Genomic DNA, 22,262 nt, shown 5'->3' with positions numbered 1-22,262 from the left:
CAGTGTGCAATCCTGGAGCCAGAGGAGCAGACCGCCTCCTCCTGACAGCAGCACGCTGACCCAGGAGCAGAGTTATTCAATAGGAGTCTTCCTGCCTGGAGCGATGGCAGACAGCATGTCCCACACTGACGTCACGTGCCCTGGGCTGAGAGAGATTCCTTAATTTTGTTAGCAGCAAGCAAGCAACAGGATTGAAGTGTTTAAAATGGGTCGTTTTGTAATAAGGAAGAGAAGGCCAGGGACACAAACAGGCCAGGATCTGACAACTAAACCTGCTGGAGAGAACTGCTCAGTAGAATCTACAGCAGGACAAAGCAGTGCTGGTTTGATCTCCAGGGCCTCTGGTGAACAGCCCATTAAGAGGCTGAAATCAGGAACAAAGCAGTATAAAGATGATTTTTTTCCTTTAAGGTATGGCTTTATTAATTGTGCCAGTGCTAATCAGGATATGCAGGGAAGTACTGGCAAATGAAAGATTAAAACCCTCAAAACTTCAAAGGCATTTGAAGACTAAGCATGGCTTTTTTTCAACAGATGCACTGAGAATTTAAATCATCAACTTAAGTCCTTAACAGAAACGTAACATTGAATGACAAAGCAAGTGAGATTGTGAGGACCAAGCAGCCTCACATCTCAAATTAAAGGTAAGCGCAAATAATATAAGACGTCTGTTGAATGTGGTGAGGAATCTGTCAGGGGCTCTGGTACCGGAGGTGGTGGTGTCCATGGACGCAGAGAAGGCATTTGATCGGGTGGAGTAGCGGTACTTGTTTGAAGTTTGGGGAAGGTTTGGGTTTGGGCCGAGATATGTGGTATGGGTATAATTGCTGTCTGTGGCACCAAGAGTAAGGGTGAGGACGAATGATATGAGCTCACAAAACCTTTACTTCCACAGGGGTACGAGGCAGGGGTGCCCGCTGTCGCCTCTGCTGATTGCGCTGGCCATAGAGCCATTGGCGATGGCTCTCAGGGGGTCGGCAGAGTGACGGGGGATATTGAGGGGCTAGAGGGAGCATCGGGTGTCGCTCTATGCCGATGTTTGCGGTATGTTTCGGATCCGTTGGAGAGTATGGGAAGGATTATAGGCCTGCTGGGGAGGTTTGGAGGGTTCTCGGGGTATAAACTAAATGTAGGGAAAAGCGAGGTATTCCCAGTGAACGAGCTGGCACAGCAGGCTAATTTAGGAGGGGGTGCCATTTATGGTAGCGAGGGATAGGTTTAGGTATTTGGGGATTCAGGTAGCGAGGGAATGGACGGGGCTCTACAAGTGGAATTAATGAAGCTGGCGGAGGAGGCTAGGGAGGAGCTTAAGAGGTGGGATACACTGCACTTAACGTTGGCCGGGAGGGTCAAAATGGTGAAAATGAATATTCTGCCAAGGTTCTTGTTTATCTTTCAGGCTCTCCCGGTCTTTATATCAAAGGCCTTTTTTCGGAAAGTGGACACGATCATTTCTGACTTTGTATGGGCAGGGAAGGTGCCGAGGGTGGGGAGGACCCTGCTATAGAGGCAGAGGCAGCTGGGGGGTTGGCGTTGCCGAACTTGCTTCATTATTATTGGACGACGAATGTGGACAAGGTGCGGCAGTGGTGAGAAGAAGAGGTAGAGTGGGTTAGGATGGAGGAGGAATATTGTAAGGGTCTAGTTTGAGGGCTATGGCGATGGCAGCGTGGTCAATGGCTCAGAGTAGGTTTTCAAGGACCCTGGTAGTGCAGTCTACAACGAAGATATGGAATCAGTTGAGGAGGCATTTTAGGGTGGAAGCGATGTCGGAGCTAACTCCTCTGTGCGAGAATCATGGGTTTGAGCCGGGGGGGTAATGGATAGTGTGTACAGGAGGTGGAGGGAAGTGGGGCTGGTCAAGGTGTGGGGTCTGCATTTGGATGAAGGGTTCGCCAGTCTGGAGGAGCTAAAGGAGAGAGTAGAGCTGCTGAGGGGGAGAGAGTTCAGGTATCTGCAGGTTAGGGACTTTGCACGAAAGGTCTGGAGGGGGTTCCCTAGGTTGCCGGGATACACCCTGCTGGAGTGACTGCTGCTCCCGGACGTGGAAGGAGAGGGAAGAATTGGGGTATATATATAAGTGGCTGGGGGAGCAGGGAGGCGAGCGGGTTGTGAAGATCAAGGAGAAATGGGAAGCGGAATTGGGAGAGGAGGTCAATTGGGGAGCATGGAGTGAGGCACTGCATAGGGTAAATGGGACCTCCTCTTGTGCAAGGATGCGCTTGGTGCAGTTTAAGGAGGTGGACAGGGTGCATATGACTCGTGGCGAGAATGAGTGGGTTCTTTTAGGGGGTAGTAGGTGAGTGTGACAAGTGTGGGGGGGGGGGGGGCAGCGAATCATGCGCACATATTTTGGGGTTGTGAAAAATTGGGAAGATTCTGGGCGGGAGTGTTCGCGGTCTTAGCCAGGACAGTGGAGGAAGAGGTGGACCCGGACCCTTTGGTGGCGATATTTGGGGTTTCAGAGAAGCTGGAGCTCATGGAGAGGAGAAAGGCCGATGTCTTGGCCTTCGCCTCTCTGAACGCACGACGGCGAATCATCGCCACCGGGATTAGCGGCTTTGTCTGGTGGCCTATGCAACTTCCTGCGATTAGAGAAGATAAAGTATGAGTTAAGGAGCTCTTCAGGGGGATTTGAGGAAAGGTGGGGGATGTTTGTGACCGTGTTTGTGATGTTGTTCGTCACAGGGGGAGGGGGGGGATGAAAAAGAGGAAAAGTCTGTACAGATTGTATAGTTAATTGCAGGGAAGCATGTTTCCCGGGGTGGTTGTTCACTGTAACCTGTACTGATACATGCTTTTAATAAAATACATTTTGGTAAACGCAAATAGTAGATTGTGAAGTTCAGGTGGTGTGAGTCGCAAATGTCGGCCGGCTTGGGTCACGAAGGTCGGCCGGCTGGTAAAAATGGGTCCCGGGCAAAAAAGTTTGAAAAACACTGGGCTGGATTATCTGATTGTTTCATTGTACCACTGATTTGTCAGTCATGGTGTGATATTATGGAAATAACTAATTCTTTAAAAAAACAAAGTAACAATTCTGCTGGAAAAATGTACTTATGGACTGCAAGTCTCAACACAAAAGAATACGTCAATGCAGAAACATTTTTATTACAAAGAATTTTCTGCCTCCACATTGAAATATAAATATCTACTTTAACACACTTCCAGATCAACAGATATAGGCCTCAAGTGCACTCAATGTCTTCCTTAAAGCTGTACACTCAATTGCAAATATAAAAGGAAATTAATATACTTTGTTACCAAATCTAGAATCATTACATTCAGGGTGAAGCCGGTTGCATTGCATGATTTCCATGCCCTGCAAACTGCTCTAAATATACTTTTTGTTAAATGACAGCACCCGCTTAAACAATTGCATTAAATTTCCAAATGTTAAGAAAAGCATTTCAAAAAATACATATCCACTCAGACCGGCATTATTAACACACATTATCGGCAGTGCATTTGTTATTTTCGCATTCCTGAGGCATTCCTCGGTGCCAAACTGTGGACAAAAGGCAATATCATCATCGCACTTCCAAAATCAGCCAGCTGCTGCCATTGTGGAAGAATCACATCCAAAAGCCAGCAGAAACACTGGCAACTGGATAAAGTATATCAAAAACAGGAGGCAAGGAGGGAAATAAGCTTTAGTCTCGGTTTTGCAAGGTGGGATACATGAAGAAAACAGTGTGCACCAAATAGGTACAATACAGAAAGAAATGTACAATTAAACCATGGGCAGGTTTGGCTATTAATAGGGATGAGCATAATTAGGACGAGAAAACACTTTCAAGCTTCGTGTTGAATTTCCCACAGTTTCAAGTAAACAAGATGCAAGTATAACTTTTTCTATCAATCAAAATGCTTGGCTTCTTTTAACAGATGTTAATGAGCATTTCTTTGCCAGCTATTATCTGACACGGGAATAGATGCAGGCAACAGATTGCTTGAGGCTTTGCCAGAAAGTACAATGTGGAAAAATTACACCACAATTAAATCGGAACAAAAAAGGTCTCAGGTTTGAATTCTGATCTGTACAAAGTTAGTTGAACTCACTTGAGCATAACTGGAAAGTACAGCTGCTTCAGTGTATTTGGACGATGCAGTAAAAAAACTCTGCCAAAGTTCTTGCTCCTGATTACTGTCTGCTGACTTTTACCAAAAAGTACATTGGGACAGGGTAAGGCTCCAATGTGATGCCCCCAAAACAGCTGGCTCGCTGGCTGGGCTCAAACTTGAAGAATGGCCATTTCGACAAAGTACAGTAAAAGTAACGGAACTACACCAATCTCACCATTAGCATTTTCAAGAGGTAAAAAAGAAAGGGAAAACTGGCAATTGAAATCACAAGCTCTGATCACATCCCTCCTTGGATAGGGGAGTGGTGTCAGGGAGGAATCACAAATGTTGCACCTCTGTCCAACAGAGGGGATCAGGATAAACTAGGTAACTTGTGGCCAACCAGAAACCTTTGTCATGGGCAAAAATAATTCTCACTTGGGAGACATCTGGGTTCACAATGACAGCCAGCAAGGATTTGTTACAAGGCAAATTGTGTGCGACTAACCTGATTGAGTTTTTTGATGAAGCAACAGGCTGATGAAAGTGGTGCACTAAAAGCATATTTTGACTTTCAAAAGACTTTTGATAAAGGTACCGCACAATAGACTGATTCAGAAAATAGACACACATGGGAACAAAGTTACCAGTGTTCCTTCAATATGTAATTAGTGAAGGGATGTGAGACAGAGTCGGGGTAAACGGGTATTTTCTGACCAGAGAGAAAGACGCAGTGGTCCCCCATGAGTCGGACTGCTGCTTATCATGTTATATTGACTTTGAGTTGGGGATAGGGAGTGTACTTTAAGATTTGATTCTATGGCAGAAGGTTAATATAAAGGGATGGATTAGTCATCCCAACCTGCTCATATATACTTTCGAATGAATAATTAAAAGTATCAATTGGAAAGATCTAGGGAATAAATATAAAAGCAAATTACTGCGGATGCTGGAATCTGAAATGAAAGAGAAAATGCTGGAAAATCTCAGCAAGTCTGGCAGCATCTGCAGGGAGAGAAAAGAGCTAACGTTTTGAGTTTGCTGACTCTTTGTCAAAGGGAATAAATATGTTCACTAATGCTGCTATGCAGACTACATAAATTACTGGAGAGTAAAGCAGCATGGGCCATGTGGCATTCCCCATTGAGATCATCGAAGAATAGGGTGCAGGTTATGCAGGTTGAGACCCGTGGCCCTGCCAGTTGCCTGGGGAAATCAACTGTACAGTGCTGCTCGAAGTTGGGCCATGCGAACGAGTGTTCTCTCCCTTGGATTCGAGAGCCTGCCTACCTTGGCCACAGTGAGGAGGAGAATTTAGATGCGTGGAAAACGATAAATAAAATGTAACCATATTTCAACTCAAATTCTGAAATACAAGTCGGGTTCAGTTACTTTCTGTAGCCCCAAATTCGACAAGAATTACCAAGGTTTCACTAATTTGATATTGCACTAGTATTCAAAATTATAAATATCTCGGAATCATACATGAAAATCTGCACACTTTCTTTTACAACATTTTCCTTCCTGTTGGTACATTTTGTCACACTATTCTGTTAAAATTCATCATGGTAAGTTCAGATTTATATATAATTTTTAACAGCATACCACACACTAGGCTTTATTTCTAGAAGGATAGACTTGAAAAGTATCAGTACTGCATGCAGTTCTGGGTGCCATATTACAAACAGGGTGTAACTAGAGAGGACACAAAGAAGATTTACACAGGGGTATCAGAAATACTGTCCATATTATCAGGAAAGGATGAGCAGTCTGGATCTCTTTTTCTCCTATAAAAAGGCAGTTGAAGGGTGACCTTCCGGAAGCCTTCAAAACTATGAAAGGTTTGGTAGGGTGGATACAGAGATACTGTTACGACTTGTGAAAAAGAGCGTAACTCGAGGCCATCGATATAAGACAGCCACCCAGAAATATAATAGGGAATTCATAAAAAAAGAAACCTCTTTACCCAAAGAATAATAATAATAATCTTTAGTGTCACAAGTAGGCTTACATTAACACTGCAATGAAGTTACTGTGAAAAGTCCCTATGGCGAGAACATAGAAACTATTACCTGGGAAGAAAGGCTCATTTTAAGAAAGGTTGTACACTTTGGGCCTATACCCATTGGAGCTTAGTAGAATGAGAGATGATCTCATTGAAACATACAAGATCCTCAGGGGGCTTGTTGATGTGGAAACCAGGGGGATGTTTCCTTTTGGGAGACCAGAACAAGGGGACACAGTTTAAGAAGGGAGTTGCCTGTTAGACAGAGACGAGAATATTTTTTTTCTCTCAGAGGGTCACTAGTCTGTGGAATTACAGACAGCAGTGAAGGCTGGGTAATTTTATTTATCTAAGGCCCAGTTAGACAGATTTTTGATAGGCAAGGGTGTCAAAGATTATGGGGGGGGTCAGAGAGGCAGGTGAAGTTGAGAACACAGCCGCACCAACCATGAGCTTATTGAATATAGGAGCAGGCTCAAAGGATCAAATAGCCTACTCCTACATCTAAATCCTGGGTTGGATTCTCCGCAGCAAATCGGGCCCAGCACCGGTCCGGGGATTCTTCAGCCGCCGAAAGTCGGTGTCAGCGGAGAGGACGTCGTGCCGCCGGGGCCCATTGCCAGAGGCACGCTCATCAAACCTCCGCTCCTGACCGGCCACCCTGTCGGGGGCGGGCATATCGGAGACCGGGGGGCAGCCGGAGATTTAATGTGCGGGGGTAGAGGTTCAGGCGCGCGACCAACCTGGAGGTCTCTTTCCTCCATATGGCTCCGCGATCCGAGTCCGCCATGGAGCACGGCGCGGCCGCGCGAGGTCGCCGGCGTGTGCATGCGTGGCCTCTGACCTGGAGGTGCGGGGGCCCGTATCTGCAGCAAAAGCTATGAGATTCACTCTGGATTCCTGCTGGCCCCCTGCAGGGCTATGAATTCGTCTAACTTTTTTCAAGGAATTTCGGGAGTGAAACTCCACCACTTTTACGCCGGCGTGGGGACATAGTCTCATTTTGGGAGGATCCAGCCCCCCTATGCTATCAAAGGAAATGGTTTAAGTGGATTTTATAGATGTTGGAGGTGGGGGGAGACTAGACAAACATCTGAGGGAGATGGGAATATACCTCTACTACGATAGATTTAGTTGAGGATAGGCGATACTATTAAAGTGCTGTACAACTTGTACAGTGTGCTTCTCTCCTGCAACCTGTGAGGCAGCTCATTGGCACATCGCAGTATACAACATCTAAAATCAAATCACATGATTCAGTTCAGGAACTTTGCTGTCTTTCACTTCCGCTAAAATAAGAAAATTCAATCTGCATTGGTGATGTACAGGGAAAAAATGATACATTTCAACAATATTTAACAGGTGGATTATAGAAGTCAGGATTTGGACCATAAGTCAGGTTCATTATGGTCTCCTGAACTGGTTTCAATTATTTGCGGAGCTTGTCGAGGGATGTTCCAAATGTTTCATATTAATTGGTCTGGGTTTATAATCTGCTTTACCTCTTCTCCGAGCAGATTAAATGGTTTTAAGTGGGTACGGAGAGTCTGTATCACCGTGCATCACAGCTAGACAAGGCAGGCAAGATAACTTTATAATGGTTAACAAACATGAGAATTACAAAAGACATTCAAAACTTGAGGGGTTAATCTGCATAATTTCATTAATATACAGTAACTTGCCCATTGATATCCTGTATATGGAAAGTTTTAAACCAAAAAAACTTGACTGGACTTGAGCAGAGTTGCCATTATTCTGCATTTGGATTGGATTGGTTTATCATCACTTGTACCAAGGTACAGTGAAAAGTATTTTTCTGCGAGCAGCTCAACAGATCATTAAGTACATGAAAAGAAAGGAAAATACAGGGTGGGATTCTCCCATTAGGAGTCTAAGAGCCGACGCCAGGAAGAGGCCGGCCCACCGATCGGTGAGCCCTGATCGCAGACCAGACTTCATTGGAGTTCATTGACAGGAGGGGGCGAGGGAAGAACTTGGTGGGTGTGCAAAAATTAGTTTCCCTCCGGCGTGAATTTCCTGCGGTATCTTCTGCTGGGGTCTGCCGTGGGGAACTTACTTGCATCGCACTAATGAGATGCGGATTAAGGCCCAACCAGAATCTCCTACCTACGCCCAATTCTCCAGAACAGTGGCGGGAAAACACGCTGGTGCAAATCATGTCTGGAACAGTATGGTGTGCAGATGTTAGGAATCACCTGAACAGTGCCTGGGGCTCATCCCGAGTTCGGAATAGAGGTTGCCAGCGTCCCTGGAACACCACACCAGTATGTGGAGGAGCATCTACAGGTGGATCTTTCAGATTCAGTGTCATTGAGGAGGTCCACCTTCCAGCCTCAGAGTGCTTCCAGAGATCCTTCTTCATTTTCAGGAGGTCCATCTTCGTTCTTTAATAGTGGGTCAGTGATAGTGGGCGCCTTTCTTTTCAATACGGTGTCCAAATATGATGGAGGTTTAATCGCCATCAGACCTTCCCCGCCACATAATATGGTGCAAAACACCTGGTTCAATAATTAACGATGTCAGGACTGGAACATATGGTGCGATTTCCCTTCAGCTTCTGCACTGGGAAATAGTTCAGGTCCCCACCCCCACCATGGAACATAATCCCAGATGGGAGAATTCTGCCCACCCAGTGAATTTTCATAGATTAATTCACTGAACAGGCATCATGTTTTTGTGAATACATATGCATAGGCTCTCAGACACATTTCAAGTGAACAGAAATTGGGAAATCTGACTGCTTTTCCTGTCATTAACTCAGGGACACTGCACAGAGGTCAAACATAACGTCCCATTACCATGCCAGGTGAAGTCAGCTAAATCAGCACAGACCACCAACATCTAGTGGTTACTATTGACCAGAAACGTAACTGGACCAGCCACATAAATACTATGGCTACAAGAGAAGAGACTGAAAATTGTGTGGCAAGTAACTCATCTCCCAACTCTCCAAATTTTTCCATAATCTACAAGGCACAAGTCAGGATTATAATGGAATACTAGCCGAGCCAGGTGAGTACAGTTCCAACAATACTCAAAAAGCTCAATAACATCCAGGAACAGCAGCCCGATTGATCAGTACCCCACCCACCACTAGCGCATGGTAGCTGCAGTGTGTACCAGCTACACAGCACATGGCAGCAACTCCCAAAGGCTTTTAAGACATCCTCCAAACACCCCAAGAAGGAGGAAGGCAATAGGGGATTGTGAACGCCACTACCTGCAAGTTCTCATCACACAACATCCTGACTTGGAAATATATTGACATTCCTTCATCACTATTGGGGTCAAAATCCTGGAATGCCCTACCTAATAGCATTGTGGATGTACTTACACCGCATAGAAAGCAGTGGTTCAAAGTGTCATCACACCACTAGCTTCTGCAAGGCAATTAGGGCTGTGCAATAAACATTGGCCTTGCCAATGATGCCCACATCCTGTGACCCAATTAAAAAAGGTATGGACCTTTCTTAGAATCTTCCAGTGTGTATGATTTAACTAAACAGTAACCAGAGCCATTGGGACAGCACATTAGGTAAACTTTATGGACAATTAATGAAAAGTGTATATCTACAAACACAGTTACACCATTCTCTGAACAAATACAACTTTCATTATCATACATTTTTAACTGATAAAAACAATGTATGTATGCACTCAAACAGTCAAAGTAGAAAGTATAGAATTGGGTTACAGGAATAATCATGTATTCAAAATAACAAATTGGCCATAGCTGAACATGATTTTCTCTATTTGAAATCTTTTGAACTACATGGTCAGGTATCCTGGTTAACATCACATAGTTACCATAACATATAATGAAATTGATGCTTTAAAGCTAACAGGTACGTAGCAAACCATTAGTTGTATTCATTGTATTTACTCTTAATCAAAGAATGATTGATAAGTTACAGAACTCAATTACAGCATACAATGTAGAGCAACCACAAGTGCCATTCTGGAGCGCACAAGCAGAATGTGTTGGGCTTGACAACGTGTTACCACAGCAGCATTCCTGACCAATCTTTTATAAAACTCTTGTCTTGATAAAAATCGAGCCATTGTGCTGCCAATTGTGTCCTCCTACATTACCTGTGAAGCGGGAAAAAATCTACTCATTGTAATTTACCCAAACTATAGTTATGGGATATAATCCAGAAATTCCCACTTAATTATTATGGCGCTCAAAACAGTATTTCCCAGCAATGCAATTTGCTGCCTTAGCACTCTGTGAGGCCATGTTATAATGTTGCAAATGCCAAAGCTGTTGAGCTTAAAAACTGCCTTGTTTAAAGAAAGATACTGGTTAAATGATTCCCAACAACTTAATTCAAGGCTATTTAAGTTTTGTAGAAGAGAAAAGGATGCCAAAAATGATTTGAGAGAAACAATTTATAACTCATAATTTCTCCACATTGTTTCAATGGAGAAGTAATAGAATAGGGCCCAAAGCATAGTAAACCACAATGAAGTTCTGCTATGAATTTCATCAGTGAATCTCTCCATTGGCGCAGGTTTAAATTGTGCAACAGGAGACCCACCAGCAAAATTACTCGACTGTTTTATCTTGTTCATGGTGCACTTCTGAAATTGCTCCAATGGTTGCCGCAATGAGACAGTAAACAAATGATGTAACACTGGACCATATTAATGAGGGAGGTCCAGTCCTAGATTCAATCTTTAGGCTGTGTTGACTCAGTTCCTCTTGGTCAAGCCAGGAGTAGATAAACAGGGGAGATGATGGTGTAGTGGTATTGTGACTGAATGAGCAATGAAGAGACCCCGGCTAATGTTTTGAGGACCTGGGTTCGCATCCTACCATGGCAGATAATGAAATTGGAATTCAATAATATTTCTTTAAAACCCATCTGGTTCACTAACGCACTTTAGGGAAAGAAATCTGTCATCTCCAGACCAACAGCAATGTGGTGGCCTCTTAAAAGCACTTAAGGGCAAGGGCAATTAGGGATGGGCTTTAAATGCTGGTCCAGTGTTGCAGAATTAGAAAAGGAGCTTGGAACCCTACTTCCCGTCAAGAATCCACGAATCAAACTGGGAATTTGATGTGCAAACGTTATACAAGAATGGGATCAGACACAATTGTGCTCTCTCTTACTCATAACTTTCCAACATTCACATGATGAAAGGCCAACTGGGCAAAGCACCAAAGGCTGTTGAGCAAAACAAGTTAACCAATGTCAGCTTCCTTTCTAATGACACTGGTTCACAGAAGAACCAGTAAATATGAAATCCTATGTAGTAGGCACAAAATGTGGTTGACATTAGATAAGAGTTATCTTAATGCACTTGAGGTGAGGAATGTGCTTATGGTTAACAGGCATTCCTAGGGTTTGAAATGTGTGCTTTTCACAACTGGGAAGTATTACACCCAACCTTAATGCCCTGGAAGCTGACACCAAATGCCAAAAATGGATCAGAGTTTCATTGCCCAATACTAACATCCTTACTTTAAAAAAAAAATAATGTACTAACAAATGTTGGTTCCATAATATGTGGGTCGTGGTTAGCTTTATTGCAAAATTTCACAAGCAAATAAGTGTAAAGAATGTCAAAAATGACATAAGAATGATTTTGCATTGCTTTAATACATTGAAAAGGAGTTATACCAGCCCCAATACTTAAAAGGTTTGTCATGTCTGCTCACATACTACTCAACTGAGACAATTCAGCCAAGGGTGATCTAAACATATCAATCGGGTGCAAAATTAGCATTCATTTCCTGAGGATGTGCTATAAAAGTAAAGCTGTTGCGTACACACTTCCGGTGCTGCTCAATAGTAAAATGCATTTGATATATTTTACATATAATAGAACCATCACTTTTGTTCATTTACATAGTCTTATGAAGACAGCCTGGAAAATTCAGCACAAAGGCCCTTCAAAACACAGTTACAAAACCCATAATTAGCATTTTATTAAGTTGCTCTATTCATTTTTTTTATTCCTTTTTAAATGGGGAAGGCTGGTGGTGTCATTGGAACTAATGGCTTAAAGCAACTCATGAGGCCAAATATTAGGGAGCTGAATTACCATTGTTGAGATATAATCATGAACCCAGGGATGATTCAGCAACAAATGTGCATATTAATTCAGCTTTCTCACATGAACATGAGGTTTACTAACCCATTCCAGCTCAGACATGCAAATTCAAGTATTGAAAAAAGAGGAAAATTGGAACAAAAGAAAAAGGGTGAAAAGTAACAATTTCATTATTTTAAATAAGATTTTAACAGAAAGTCCCCCCCTCCCCCCCCCCCCGCACCCTGCCGTCAAAACATTTATGATATGTGTACCATGACACGCTAACGCCCTGACTTAGAAGATCATAACGCTTCTGTACTGTTCACCAGTCTGCATTACCTGACCGACAAGGAGTTCATACTTTGATCATATATGACAATACTATTTGACACAATATTACCCAAAGAGAAACAACAATGGGTCTGCAATGGCCAGGCCAAGAGCATGTAGGAGACTTTCCTATTCAAGTACAGTTGCCAAACAGTGCCAGTACCAAAACTGGCAGTATAATGAAGGACCACAGAACAACTGCTGATGACTTTCTATCATGTACAGCACAGAGATTTCATTTTTTTTTTTTAAATGTGTTCATGGAATGTGAGCATTGTTGACAATACCAGCGTTTATTGCCCATACTTAACTGCCTTTAAAGTGGTTCTGGTGAACTGCCTTCTTGGCCACTGCAGTCCATACAGTGTAGGTACACCTGCATTTTGACCCAACAACAGTGAAGGAATACAAAATAGTCCCAAGTCAGGAGGGTGTGTGGCAATTGGAGAGGAACTTGAGCCTGGTGTCCTACTCTTCGAAGTGGGTTTGGAAGGTGCTGTTAAAAAAGCCTTGGCTCGAGTGCATCTTATAGCAGCCACTCTGCACCAATAGTGGAGGGAGTGATTGTTTAAGGTAGTGAATTATGGGGTGCTGATCAAGCAGGCTGTTTTGTCATTTATTTCATACCTGTAGGTTTAGGAGCAGTGGAACTTTGATTAAGCTCAATGCCATGCGTACTTTATCAATGCCTCTCCAGCCAATGATTGTCATTATACTCTGTTTCATGTCCATATCTTTGCATGGACTTTTGCAACATAGAAACAAGTCATTCAACACAAGTCTATGATAATAGAACATAGAACATAGAACAGTACAGCACAGAACAGGCCCTTCAGCCCTCAATGTTGTGCCGAGCCATGATCACCCTACTCAAACCCATGTATCCACCCTATACCCGTAACCCAACAACACCCCCCCCCCCCTTAACCTTACTTTTTTTTTAGGACACTACGGGCAATTTAGCATGGCCAATCCACCTAACCCGCACATCTTTGGACTGTGGGAGGAAACCGGAGCACCCGGAGGAAACCCACGCACACAGGGGGAGGACGTGCAGACTCCACACAGACAGTGACCCAGCCGGGAATCGAACCTGGGACCCTGGAGCTGTGAAGCATTTATGCTAACCACCATGCTGCCCTGCTGCCCCAGATAAGCTCTGCATGAACCTCCCTTCACCTTAAAACAACAATGATCATTTATGTGGAGCCTTTAATGTAATAAAACATCTCAAATAAACTTCATTGGAGTGTGATAAAACAAAATATGACACTGTCGGGCCACAAAAAGGGACGTTAGATCAGATCATCACAAGTTTGGCCAAAGAGGTGGGTTTTAAGCAGTGTCTTCAAAGGAGAAAAGCGAGTCAGGGGGTGCGGGGTGCGGGATGCGGGGGGGGGGGGGGGGGGGGGGGATTCCAAAGGTCTAGGTAACTTCAGAGACCATCAGGAGCAGTGGTGTGTCATCTGATATCAGAGCAGTAGGTCTCTGAATGACCTCAATGCAAAATAAACCCACAAATGCCGACTGAAATGATTGGATTACCTCACACGTTAGTAGGTGGAATGATTTCAGTTGCAAAGTTGGAGTCTAGTCATTGAAATGAGATGTGTTCGAAAAAAACTTAAGACTTTCTTCTGGCAGTTGTATCCTGCGACTTAATCAGTACCCCCAGGGAAGTTTGGAATTGGGGTGGGCATTCTGCGACCATGGGATGTTTAACTCGGTAAAACGCGCTCGTTAATCTGGCTCGATCCTCTCCAGGCAACAACAAAACAAAATATCTTTTTAAAAAAGGTTTATACCATGCACGCTGCCAATAATATTCTATGGTGATGAGCTGAGAAATTGTTGAGTGAATTTTGGCGGGGGGAGGAGGCGAGTTGCCTCACATGCACAGCCCTGTACTGTCCAACTTTAAACAAGAAAAACCGATGATATTCACCGGATTGACGCCCGCCCCATGTCCCCCGAACGGCACTCACCAGCCAGCAGGCAGAGGGGTAACAGAAGCCAGTAGAAGAAGCCGGACAACACCTGCACTTCCATCCCACGAGCCGAGCTCCACTTCCAGCCCCAACTGGCGAGCGGCTCCCGCGGGGAAAGCGACCGCCTTTCCCCGCAATCCAATCCAATTCAGTCGGTCCAATGCTTGGTGAAGTCAGGGAGCCGCGCCCGAAGCCATCCTCCCCGCAAAGCAACTTTGTACAGCGGCTCGTATTCCCCCCACCTCAGCAGCGGCTACACATGCCTGCGGTGCAAGGGGAGAGAGGAGGGAGGGAGAACTCTAACCGGCAGCTTACACCGACTGCTGGCTCCCAGCGCTCAAATTCCACCACCCAAGTCTCTCATTCAGAACAGTTAGCAGTCAATAGACACTCCCACTTTGTCAGTTCTTCTTCCATCGTGGAGGAGGAGGAATTGAACAAGACAACTATTTTTCATTGTTGTTGTGCTTGGCTTCAGGGTGGCCTGATTCTCCTGTCCCCGAGCCGGTTTGTGAAGTGGCCGCAGAGACACCTTCCCGCCTCCTCTGCCTGAGGTGCTGGTGGCGGGCAGCCCCTGCTGTCACTCGCCTGGGTTCACCACACGCTGCTTCATTCAGACCGTCTTCCTGGCTTCTGTTTTGCTTCTTTATTTCCCTCCCCCGAACGAGCTCAAGTTGCCAAATAAAACCCCGACCAACACCACTCACTCAGATGTACTGTTCGATATTCCTGTTCCCAATGCCTCGGGATGCATTCGGTCGGGATTGACGGTGTTACCGGAATTTGCAACTCTTCTCTTCCCGGCGCCACAGAGTGTGGGTTAGCGGGATTTACGTCAATGTTTTAAGACTTGGCAGCTGTCTCTCTCATTCATTGCTCCCTTGACAGAGGAACCCTGACAGATGTGAAGAGTGGGCTCCCGCTTTAGAATGATACCGCCACCTACTGAAGGAATGGCATGGTTTTCTCAAACTGCAGATCGCAGAAAAGGCCCCGTTAAATTTACGGAACCGGTGACAATTCCCCTAATTCCCCCCCTTGCAGATGCTGGGGGTGAAGTTCCACAGTATGCACAGACCCGCATAGTGAGGCTTTCAGGCCCGTTTGATCTCAAGACTCAGCTATTCCAACGCTCTCAAATATAAAGCAAATGCTGGAAATGTTCAGCAGGTCAGGCAGCATCTGCAGAGAGAAGCAAGAGTTAAGATTTGTTGAAAATTCATCATAAACGTTAAAAAAAATTAATATCACCAGATCCAAAGACAAAAGCAAATTTATGGCGAAACTGACCCCCTATACGGGTAAACTCTATACAACCCCCCCCCCCCCCCCCTTGATCTTTAAATGTTAATTTTACTGCAAAGGTGGAGTAGGAAGCTACTCAGAACCCCCCCCCCCCCCAACCCACCCATCCCTAGGTCATTCAGTTACTGGACATTTTGGATTTTGTTTATTGTCACGTGTACCGAGGTACAGTGAAAAGTATTTTTCTGCGAGCAGCTCAACAGATCATTAAGTACATGGGAAGAAAGGGAAATAAAAGAAAATACATAATAGGGCAGATTCATATTCATCCCCAAACTGTGTTTATCGAAAGAAGTGAGGGATCGGACATGGTGACATAACTTTAAAATTTTTTAGGGATGCTCCACAGTCACTGAGGAAAGCACTACCTGGTCTGAAAATGCTCCAAAACAGCCAGACGCAAAGTCTACCCACAAGAGAATATGGAATACCAGTCATTTCTGAAAATTTACAGACCCTTTCAGTTCAGGCAAACAAGCACACTTTAGTTGGTTTTTAAACTGGCTTCAGTGATGTTAACAGAGACAGAACTTTTCTGGCTGTGCACTCAAGATTTGGCTTGAGGTCCGACTTTGATCATTGTATATATGTAGCGAATCCGAAAGTAATATGCAAATAGCTTTAGGAAAATAGGAAGGCTGCACTTTGGGTTTTGAAATAAAGCTATTACCTCAATCTTTTTCCAATATCCAACGAGCAAAGTTCTTTATTCTTTGTTGGGATATGGGTAATGCCAGCATTCTTTGCCAATTTCTATTTGACCTTCAACTGAGTGGCTTGCTCAGCCATTTCAATAATAATCATAATAATCTTTATTGGTGTCACAAGTAGGCTTACATTAACACTGCAATGAAGTTACTGTGGCAATCTCCTAGTCACCACACTCCGGCGCCTGTTTGGGTACACTGAGGGAGAATTCAGAATGTCCAATTTACCTAACAAGCACGTCTTTCGGGACTTGTGGGAGGAAACCGGAGCATCTGGAGGAAACCCACACAGACACAGGGAGAATGTGCAGACTCCATACAGACAGATACCTAAGCCTGGAATCGAACCTGAGATCCTTCGCTGTGAAGCAACAGTGCTAACCATTAAGCTACTGTGCCGCACCTCAAAAGGCACATTGCTATGAATCTGGGGTCAGATGTAGGCCAGACCAGGTAAGGACAGATTTCCTTCCCTAAAGGACATTGGCGAACCATATTTTTTTTTAAATATAATAATCAAGGTCGAGGATAACTTCATGGTCACCATCGCTCACTCGTGTCCCCAGAACATTTATTTTTGTTCATTCTTGGGATATAGGCATCGCTGGCTGGGCCAGCATTTACTGTACATCCCTAATTGCCCTTGAACAGAGTGGCTTTCAACCACATTGGCAACCACATTGCTGTGGATCTAGAGTCACATGTAGAGCAGACCAGGTAAGGATGGCAAATTTCCTTCCCTCAAGGACATTAATGGATTTTTACAACAATTAACAATGGTTTCATGGTCATCATAATAATAATATTTATTGTCACAAGTAGGCTGACATTAACATAGAAATGAAGTTACTGTGAAAAGCCCCTAGTCAGCACATTCCACCGCCTGTTTGGGTACATGGAGGGAGAATTCAGAATATCCAATTTACCTATCAGCACGTCTTTCGGGACTTGTGGGAGGAAACCCACACAGCCACTGGGAGAATGTGCAGACTCCGCACAGACAGCGACCCAAGCCGAGAATCGAACCTGGGACCCTGGCGCTGTGAAGAACAGTGTTGAAAATGAAAAAATTAAATGAAAATCGCTTATTGTCACGAGTAGGCTTCAATGAAGTTACTGTGAAAAAGCCCCTAGTCGCCACATTCCGGCGCCTGTCCGGGGAGGCTGGTACGGGAATTGAACCGTGCTGCTGGCCTGCTTGGTCTGCTTTAAAAGCCAGCGATTTAGCCTGGTGAGCTAAACCAGCCCCTAAACCAGCCCCAGTGTTACCCACTGTGCTACCGTGCCACCCACATTAGACTTTTAATTCAGATTTCACCATCTGCCATGGTGTAATTCGAACCTGGATCCCTATATATTACCAGGGCATATTACCGTGGCTCTCTGGACTACTCGTCCATTGACAGTACCACATGACACTCTACATACCACATACCGATTAGGGGTCCCAATCCCAAGCATCAACTCACAGTACTCCCACTCCCAGTGACGCTGAGGTGTATTTCCCTTGATCATGAGATTCGCCTTGTGCTCCCTAACCCTTTGCCTACCAAACTGCAGACAGGCAACTTCCTTGCTTCACCGTTAGCTGATACGAGCTCCATCGTTCCAAATGACCACACCATCGCCAATCTCCCATACCTCACCATCATTCTTGAAGGTTCCCACCTTTCCCAGAACTTTAAACCCCTCCAATCAGGACCAGCCCCTGCCACAGTACTGAAACTTCTATCAAAGATACAAAATACATCCTGTGTGACTGTGACAAAGGTAAACTTTTCCCCTCGCCTTTCTCGGTCATTAGCGCCACATTCCTCCAATGCCTCTCCACCATCATTTGGTCGGGCGGGACTGTTATCTGGTTCCACTCTCATCTTTTAGTCGTAGCCAGAGAATTACTTGTAAAGGCATCTCTTCCTTCTCTAGTGTATCTTAAGGAGCTGTCCCTTTCTCCTTCTGTTTCTCAAATACATTCTGCCCCTTGGCAACAACATTGACAATCACAGCATTAATTTTCATATGTACAAACAACATTCGGTTTTATTTCCCCAATATCTCTCCTGACCCCTCCATGGTCTAAATCGTCAGACTGCTTGTCCAACATCCAATACTGGATGAGCAAACATTTCCTCCATTTAAATATGAGGAATATCAAAGCCATTGTCATTGATCCCAGGGCAAACTCCATTGCTTAGCCACTATATCATCCCTCTACCCGACAACTGTCTTGAGACTGGAACTGTTCATAAAATCATAGAATCCCTACAGTGCAGAAGGAGGCCATTCGATCCATCCAATCTGCACCAACCCTCTGAAAGAGCACCCTAACCTAGGCCCACTCCCCTGTTAGCCTTCCTAACCATTTGGACACTAAGGGGAAATTTAGAATATCCAATCCACCCAACGTTCCCTTCTTTGGACTGAGGGAGGAAACCAAAGGAAACCCACGCAGACGCAGGGAGAAAAAATGCAAACTCCACACAGACAGTCACCGAAGTTCGGAATTGAACACGGGTCCCTGGCGCTGTGAGGTAGCAGTGCTAACCACTGTGCCACCATCCGATCCCTGTTCACAGCTTTCGTATCGTATTTTGACCTCAACGTGAGCTTCCAACCACATATTTGCACCATCATTAAGACCATCTAATACCACCTCCGTAACATCACCTGACTCCACTAGAGTCTCTGCTCATTTTTTGCTGAAACACTCATCCGTGCCCTTGTTACCCTTCGACTTGACTATTCCAAAGCACGTCAAGCTGCTGTCCCACACTCTACCCTCTGTAAACTTGAGCCTATCCAAAACTCTGCTGGCCCTGTTCCAGCTCACACCAAATCTCTTTGACCCATCAGCCCTCTGCTCACCACCCACACTAGCTCCAGGTTAAGCAATAACCAGGGGCTGGTTTAGCACACTGGGCTAAATCGCTGGCTTTTAAAGCAGACCAGCAGCACGGTTCAATTCCCGTACCACCCTCCCCGAACAGGCGCCGGAATGTGGCGACTAGGGGCTTTTCACAGTAACTTAATTGAAGCCTACTCATGACAATAAGCAATTTTAATTTCATTTCAATACCCTGAATTTTAAATTCTCGTCTCTGTTTTTGAATTCCTGCAAGTCTTTGGCACTCCCCTATCATTTCAATCTCCTCTGCCCTGTACATCTTCAGGGTTTCTGCACTCGTGGAATTCTGTCATTTTAATTGCTTCAGTGTTAGTGATCATGTCTTCAGCTGCCAAAGCCCTAGGGAGGCATTCTCCGCTCCCGGGAAAAATCGGGAAGGCCGTCATGAACTCGGCCAAGTTTCACGACGGCCTCGGAGGCCGCTCCTCTCACGGTATTCACCCCCACCTGGGGGGCTAGGAGCGGCGCTCCGTTATTCTCGGCAGCCGGGCCTTGACGCTTGCGTCAAGGCAGTGCACCGAGAATGATGCAGCCGGTGCGCCTAAGTGACGTCAGCCACGCAGGCGCAGATTGGCCGGCTCCAACCCGCGCATGCGCGGCTGACATCACGACGGCTGACGGCTCAAACCCGCGCCGTCTTCCCCTCCACTGCCCCGCAAGACGTCGCGGCATGATCTTACGGGGCGGCGGAGGGGAAAGAATGCGTCGTTATTAGACGCCGGCCCGACGATCAGTGGGCACCGATAGCGGGCCTTCCCCTCCCGAGCACGGCCATGGTACTCACTCCCCTATCCGCCCCCCACAAGCTTCAAACGGGCCTTTGGCGCCCATGTTCATGACGGCAGCGACCATGTGTAGTTGCCGCCGTCGTAAACTGGTCGCGAACGGCAGGCCGCTCGGCCCATCCGGGCTGGAGAATCGCCGGTCGCCGTGAAAAACGGCAAGCGGTGATTCTTCCCAGCGGGGGGGTGGGAGAATCGCCAGGGGGGCGTGAAATAAGTCACCCGGCCCTCCCGCAATTCTCCCACCCGGCGTGGGGAGTGGAGAATCGCGCCCCTAAACTCTGGAATTTCCTCCCTAAAACTCTCCATCGCTCCACCTTTGCTTCAATTAGGATGCTCCATAAAACCTACCTCTCCGACCAAGCTTTTAACCCTAATATCTCCTTGTGTGGATTTGATAACACTCCTTTGTAAATTTTAATATATATTTTTTTTAATTTAGATTACCCAATTATTTCTTCCAATTAAGGGGCAATTAGGTGTGGCCAATCCACCTACTCTGCACATTTTTGGGTTGTGGGGGCGAAACCCACGCAGACACGGGGAGAATGTGCAAACTCCACACGGACAGTGACCCAGAGCCGGGATCGAACCTGGGACCTCAGCGCCGTGAGGCGGTTGTGCTAACCACTAGGCCACCGTGCTGCCCGTAAATTTTAATATTTGATTAAAATTTAAACTAGGCAATTGAGAATTCAAATTAACTTAGCGAGTTTATTAAGAAGGAATAGTTGTTGATTTTTCAACTTTCAACTGACTGGAACTTTTGCAGCTTGAACTGAGACAGAGCAAACTGTTAAAAAATGTAAGGTCACATTCCAAGGTGAGAAACCAACAAATCACACTCAGGGGAGTGTGAAGGGAGAGACATTATCCAGACACCCATCAAAACTCACAACTTCTCTAATTGCCCTTGAGAAGGTGATGGTGAGTCGCTTTGTTGAACTGCCCCAATCTATGGGGTGTAGGTAATCCATGAGGGAGTTCCAGGATTTTGAACAGTGAAGGAATAGTGATATAGTTCCAAGTCAGTATGGCGTGTAGTTTAGAGGGGTACTTGCAGGTGGTGGTGTTTCCAAGCATTTGCTGCCCTTGTCCTTCTAGTTGGCTGTGGTAGGGAAATTAATGAGTTACCCACTTAGAAGCATGCTGGGAAATGCTTGACTATAGGTTAACACTGCTTTTGAACGAAAATAAGTAGGGCAGGTAACATAAACAAAATACTGCTTAGCATTTTGGTCTCGGCCTTATTATGACAACACATTGTCCTCCGAAAGATAACAAAATGCGGACTTGAGTTGTTTTTAGCCAAGGGCAAGAACGTACATACCACGTATTTCATCTTACGTATTTTCCAAAGTCCATTTAATGTAAACATGGCTGTTTACTTCAAACTGTTATTTCAGACTATAAAGATATGCTTTCTTCCGTCGAACCTCAGAGTGCTGTGGAATGGCTATGCAGCCAGACCGCTCCTCTCTCTGCGACTCGGCCAACGTTGTCTACTTCATATGCTGCAGGAAATGATGTCCCGAAGCGTGGTACATTGGCGAGACCATGCAGACACTGCGACAACGAATGAATGGACATCGCGTGACAATCACCAGGCAGGAATGTTCCCTTCCAGTCGGGGAACACTTCAGCAGTCAAGGGCATTCAGCCTCTGATCTCCGGGTAAGCGTTCTCCAAGGCAGCCTTCAGGACACGCGGCAACGCAGAATCGCCGAGCAGAAACTTATAGCCAAGTTCCACACAAATGAGTGTGGCCTCAAACGGCACCTGGGATTCATGTCGCATTACATTCACTCCCCACCATCTGGCCTGGGCTTGTGAAATCCTACCAACTGTCCTGTCTTGAGGCAATTCACACCTCTTTAACCTGGGTTATCACTATCTCTGGATCTGTAAAGATTTAATTACCTGCTAATGTTCGCATTCTAAGCATTGTCTTGCATCTTTGAATTTGTCTATATATATGTTTTTGGAACATATCTCTCCATTCACCTGAGGAAGGAGCAGTGCTCCGAAAGCTAATGTTTGAAACAAACCTTTTGGACTTTAACCTGGTGGTGTAAGACTTCTTACTATATCATTGAAGGCACTGCAACTGCG

The 22,262-nt window shown here is 45.3% G+C and overlaps 1 protein-coding gene across 4 annotated transcripts in view; it reads right to left on the bottom strand.

Moving 5' to 3' along the window:
• The window catches only part of piezo1 (piezo-type mechanosensitive ion channel component 1), a 359,497-nt gene extending 344,175 nt beyond the window's left edge, over positions 1–15,322 (bottom strand). For all 4 annotated transcript variants that reach the window (XM_038806434.1, XM_038806438.1, XM_038806437.1 and 1 more), the window contains exon 1: positions 14,449–15,322. In XM_038806434.1, coding sequence (XP_038662362.1) covers positions 14,449–14,512 — 64 coding nt within the window. In that variant the 5' untranslated portion in view covers positions 14,513–15,322. The remainder of the gene's footprint in view (positions 1–14,448) is intronic.
• Between the last annotated feature and the right edge of the window lie 6,940 nt (positions 15,323–22,262).

Source organism: Scyliorhinus canicula, chromosome 9 (assembly GCF_902713615.1).
Source record: "Scyliorhinus canicula chromosome 9, sScyCan1.1, whole genome shotgun sequence".
Classification (NCBI taxonomy): domain Eukaryota; kingdom Metazoa; phylum Chordata; class Chondrichthyes; order Carcharhiniformes; family Scyliorhinidae; genus Scyliorhinus; species Scyliorhinus canicula.
Note: the sequence above shows the minus strand (reverse complement) of the source record. Positions and strands in the feature narration are given on the sequence as shown.